A 4,237-nucleotide genomic window follows, 5' to 3' on the forward strand; every position below is an offset into this window, starting at 1 on the left:
GAGCAGCCCGGACAGGAGAAGGCAACTCCGACTTCAGAAGGCGATTGCACCTCTCCTGCTGCGGATTGAGGAAAGATTCGGCACCCGGATTCTGTTTGAGTCGGAACAGGAGATAGTAGACTCTGTGCTCCCAGCTCTGAATAATCATTTTTTACGCTATCTCCCCAGGCATTGCCTTCATTATTACTCAGTTGAACACATTGCGTGGGTTAAACTGAGGTGTGGTGGGTGTGAAAAGACTCTTTGGTTGTCACAGCGTGCGCTTGGACGAGGGTATTGGTGCCTTGTTTGCTCTTTTGAGTGGCAGAGGGCCTCCCCCCAGAGAGCATTAGTTGACTTAGTGGGAGAACCATTTGGAACCGCGGTCCAAAAGATTGAGAACAGGGAGGATTTACATCTCAGGGAGCTGGTTTGGAGAGTGAGACACACAGTAGACCGTGTCATCGCAGATAGCAACTCTGCAATTCTTGATACTGTTTGTGGAAAAGATGTTCGGATCCCGACAAATTGGCAAGTTTCTCCAGATCGTTGGGATCATACCTGCTGTCGTTTTGATCGACGTTGCAGGCCCCATCAAAAAAGCCACTGATCAAATGTGGCGATCCTTTAAACGACAGAACATTATGATATGGCTTTTGCTTGTGCTTGCAACGCTACCATTGATTAATTGTGTTTATGTACCAGCACAACCCAAAGAAAATATTTGGGTTACGCTGGCTAACAAAACTGGCCAAGAAGCAATATGTTTAGCCCTAAGCTCCCCAGGCAATCCTTTTTCCACTTGTCTTGTAGGCATTCCTCTAGATAATTGGCCTTGTCCATCATCAGCACATAACTGTAACTCCACTAATCCCCAGGGCAATGTAGATCAGTGGGACCAAATTATGCCCCATTTTCCTACATTAGCAATTGAGCCACAAGAGCTTGAGATTTTAGGATCCATACTAGCAGATGCTTGTTTAAGGTTTAATTGGACAAGTGTTTCCCGAGGAGTAGGACCTAATAAGTCATTGCCCATCAATGTTAACTCATCTCTGTCGATATATAGAAATAACTCAGCGTGGTGTAATTACACCACGCAGAACATCTCAAGATCCTCTAACACGCCTATCAGGCTGCCAGACGGTGTGTTTCTAATATGTGGAGATCGAGCCTGGGCAGGGATCCCTTCACGAATGGAAGGTGGACCATGCACGCTAGGCCGATTGACTCTCTTAACACCCAATACATCAATGATCCTGCACCGACACCAAAAGCATAGAGAGAGAAGGTTTGTTCATGCCTTTGCCAAGGATTGTGATGATAATGCAGACTTTTGGAGCCCAGTGCAGACAGTTTTCGGGTCCCTTGTCCCTGGTATTGGGACCGCACAAGCCTTGAGCACATTGAGGAAAATGGGATGTTGGCTTGCAAGACAAACTAATGCCACATCGCAAGCTTTGTCCGATCTTTTGCTAGATGTAGATTCAATTAGGCATGCTACGCTTCAAAATAGAGCTGCTATTGATTTTTTGTTGTTAGCGCAAGGACACGGTTGCGATGAATTTGAAGGGATGTGTTGTATGAATTTATCGGATCATTCTGTTTCTATACATGCACAAATTAAGAAGTTGCAAGATTTGACTACACATTTGAGGGTACAAGAAGGATTGGGAGTAGATGGATGGTTGCAGTCCCTAGGCATAACGGGGTGGTTGAAAAATTTAGTACAGATGGGGTTAGTCATTCTTCTTGTAATTTTGGCCATCATGATTATCTTACCCTGTTTAATGCAATGTTTGCAGCGTACGGTAATGACAATGTTTGAAAACCACCGATTGTCTATGCTGACCATTAAAGAAAACGGGGGAAGTGTTGAGAGCCTGACAGAAGAATGGCTAAGAGAGAAAGGACATGATACTGTAAGGTTAGTTAAAGTATGAGGCCTCAGGGTCAGTATGCCCCTGAAGAGAGAGTTACATAGATAACAAGATATCGAAACTGCCAAAATATGCAGAACTGCAAGCTGAAGATAAGGAACTGGTAACTGCAAGGCCAACCACAAAGAACAATATGCGTCAATAGTAGCAGACCAATAATGAGCTGAGCTTTTGCAATATGTATGAGCTAATTAAAAGCATTATAAGTTGTGCATAAGATTTCAATAAACTGAGACTTGCTGACCATGAAAGCATGAGGCCAGTCTTCCGCAGCTCCGGTAATCCCTGACCTCTAGCGACAGACTTTATGATGTTTGTATCCCCAACCACCTTGTTTATGTTATACATTAAGTTCTGCACCTTTAAGACTGGCTCTGAGGGCAAAGCAGGGGGGAAAGAAGAAGCGCACAGTTTGTGTTCAGAAACAGCACTCCCCTTCATGCTGTTCCAGACTGTGTTGTCTGCAGCACAGACAGACAGCGGGACAAAGCTCTCCTTTGCTTTTAGTTAGTTTTCAGCTAGCTGAGGCAGAGAAGTTCCATGGACTGTTTTTTTCCTTGGATCTGTTCAAACCTGCTGTGGACTGAAACCCCAGGAAAACACCAGGAACTCACACCTGTGACCCACTGGGGCCTGGGCCTCAGAACATTCCAGTGCCAGAGGGACTGATAAGAGACTGAATGAGCCGAGCTACAACCCATGAAAAGGACTTTTCTGGATTTGCCATCTCTTTGAACAGTGACAGGTTTTACTTTTGAATATTATTCAATTTCTGTTTAATAAACAGTTTTTTTCACTTTTCTCCAAGGAAATATTTTTTCCTGAACCAGTTGGGGGAGGGGCCACTTGGATTTGTTTCCTGGAGGGACCCCATTTGGAGGTTTTCTCCCAAATTTGCCCTAAATAAGGACAAGTTATTTCATGTTTTCTTGTTTGAATTGGGATACACAGTAATTATCCAGGTACCAGACTGCCATTGATAACATTAGCAGAAATTAACACAACTATTTGCATAAAGCATGCTTTATTTTTCATTCACTGAACTGTAAATATCAGATACTGGTAACATTGCAATGATTGCTTAGTTATTGTCAGAGATGTAATGTCAGCATTTAGCAAAGTATATACTTAAAAAAATAAGTAAAATATTAATATAATCATCCATTGGTATAACTAAAGCATAAGCAAGCTGTACAAAATATGGAAAATTCTTGCTTATCATGGCAAAATATTTAACATTTGCTAAGTGCCTTCAATATAACAAACTCTATTAGATCTAATTTATATAGAGAGATGAGATTATCCGGATCAGACAAAAAGACTCCATGGCTAAGTTGTTTTTTGCAGCATTTGCAGTCATTACATATATCAGAGAAATTTCATATCAAGTTCACTTAACCTTATAATTGTATCTCTGTAGGAACTATTCTGCATTATCACCACTTCCACTAATGAGATTTCATGAACACAGAAAAGTAAGAATGCTACCAGAATTCTGAATCCACTGCACAGAGATGACTGATTTAAATATCTCTATCAGGTGTTAACAACAACAACAACAACAACAAAGAGCAGGAACTATAACATATAACTATTTCCTCCATAGCTGAAGGAAATGCATAGGATTATCTTTTTGGTTTTGCTCAGGTACCTCAAAGAAAAATCTGTATTTTAAAATCTCCCATAATTCCCATTTCAAAAATGCATAAATTTTCAGAGAAAGAAATTTCACTAGCAAGGCACAAAGTGATCAAATCCACATATCCTTAATGATGTAATTTTGACATTTTTTTTACCTAACATTTTTTTCTCCTCCTCTTCAAAGCCTACTGTCTGTAATGTATTTCCACTATTAATAACAAAACTTATTGCTAAAATGATTCAAACTTTTCTGAACACTCTGTAAGGATTTACACTGGATAGACTCAGTAATAAATCGTGATAATGCTTTTGCAATAACACCAATGTTCTTTCACAAAGGTATTTAGTAAATACAGGCTATAAACTTGACACTTCACTTTCCTAGGATGCTTTTGAGGTTGAAAACAAAATTGATCAAATATTCATTGTTGGACACATTAATTTTAGTGTTTTAGTGTAGGAATAACAGCACTGTCAGCTTGACGTGGTTTAGTCATCCTACTTAAACCCACAAATTTTGAGGGGACTTCATAGTCAAGACTCAAAACCAGGCTGACAGGACATATTTCAGCATCAAATCTAATTATTTCTTGAAAGTTCCTTGTCTTCAAGCTGAACAGGCTGACTAAGCAAGCACTGTCTGTCATGGAGTAACAGATTGAAGAGTTTCAGCTTTC

At 40.5% G+C, this 4,237-nt stretch overlaps 1 protein-coding gene across 1 annotated transcript; it reads left to right on the plus strand.

Moving 5' to 3' along the window:
- Positions 1 to 390: 390 nt before the first annotated feature.
- On the plus strand, positions 391 to 2,170 carry LOC147651588 (uncharacterized). Its single transcript, XM_086842856.1, has one exon. It carries the CDS (start codon positions 489 to 491, stop codon positions 1,920 to 1,922), a length of 1,434 nt encoding a protein of 477 aa, XP_086698982.1. The 5' UTR covers positions 391 to 488; the 3' UTR covers positions 1,923 to 2,170.
- The last annotated feature ends 2,067 nt before the right edge of the window (positions 2,171 to 4,237 follow it).

This window comes from Cyanistes caeruleus, chromosome 9 (assembly GCF_971803275.1).
Source record: "Cyanistes caeruleus chromosome 9, bCyaCae1.hap1.1, whole genome shotgun sequence".
In the NCBI taxonomy this organism is placed as follows: domain Eukaryota; kingdom Metazoa; phylum Chordata; class Aves; order Passeriformes; family Paridae; genus Cyanistes; species Cyanistes caeruleus.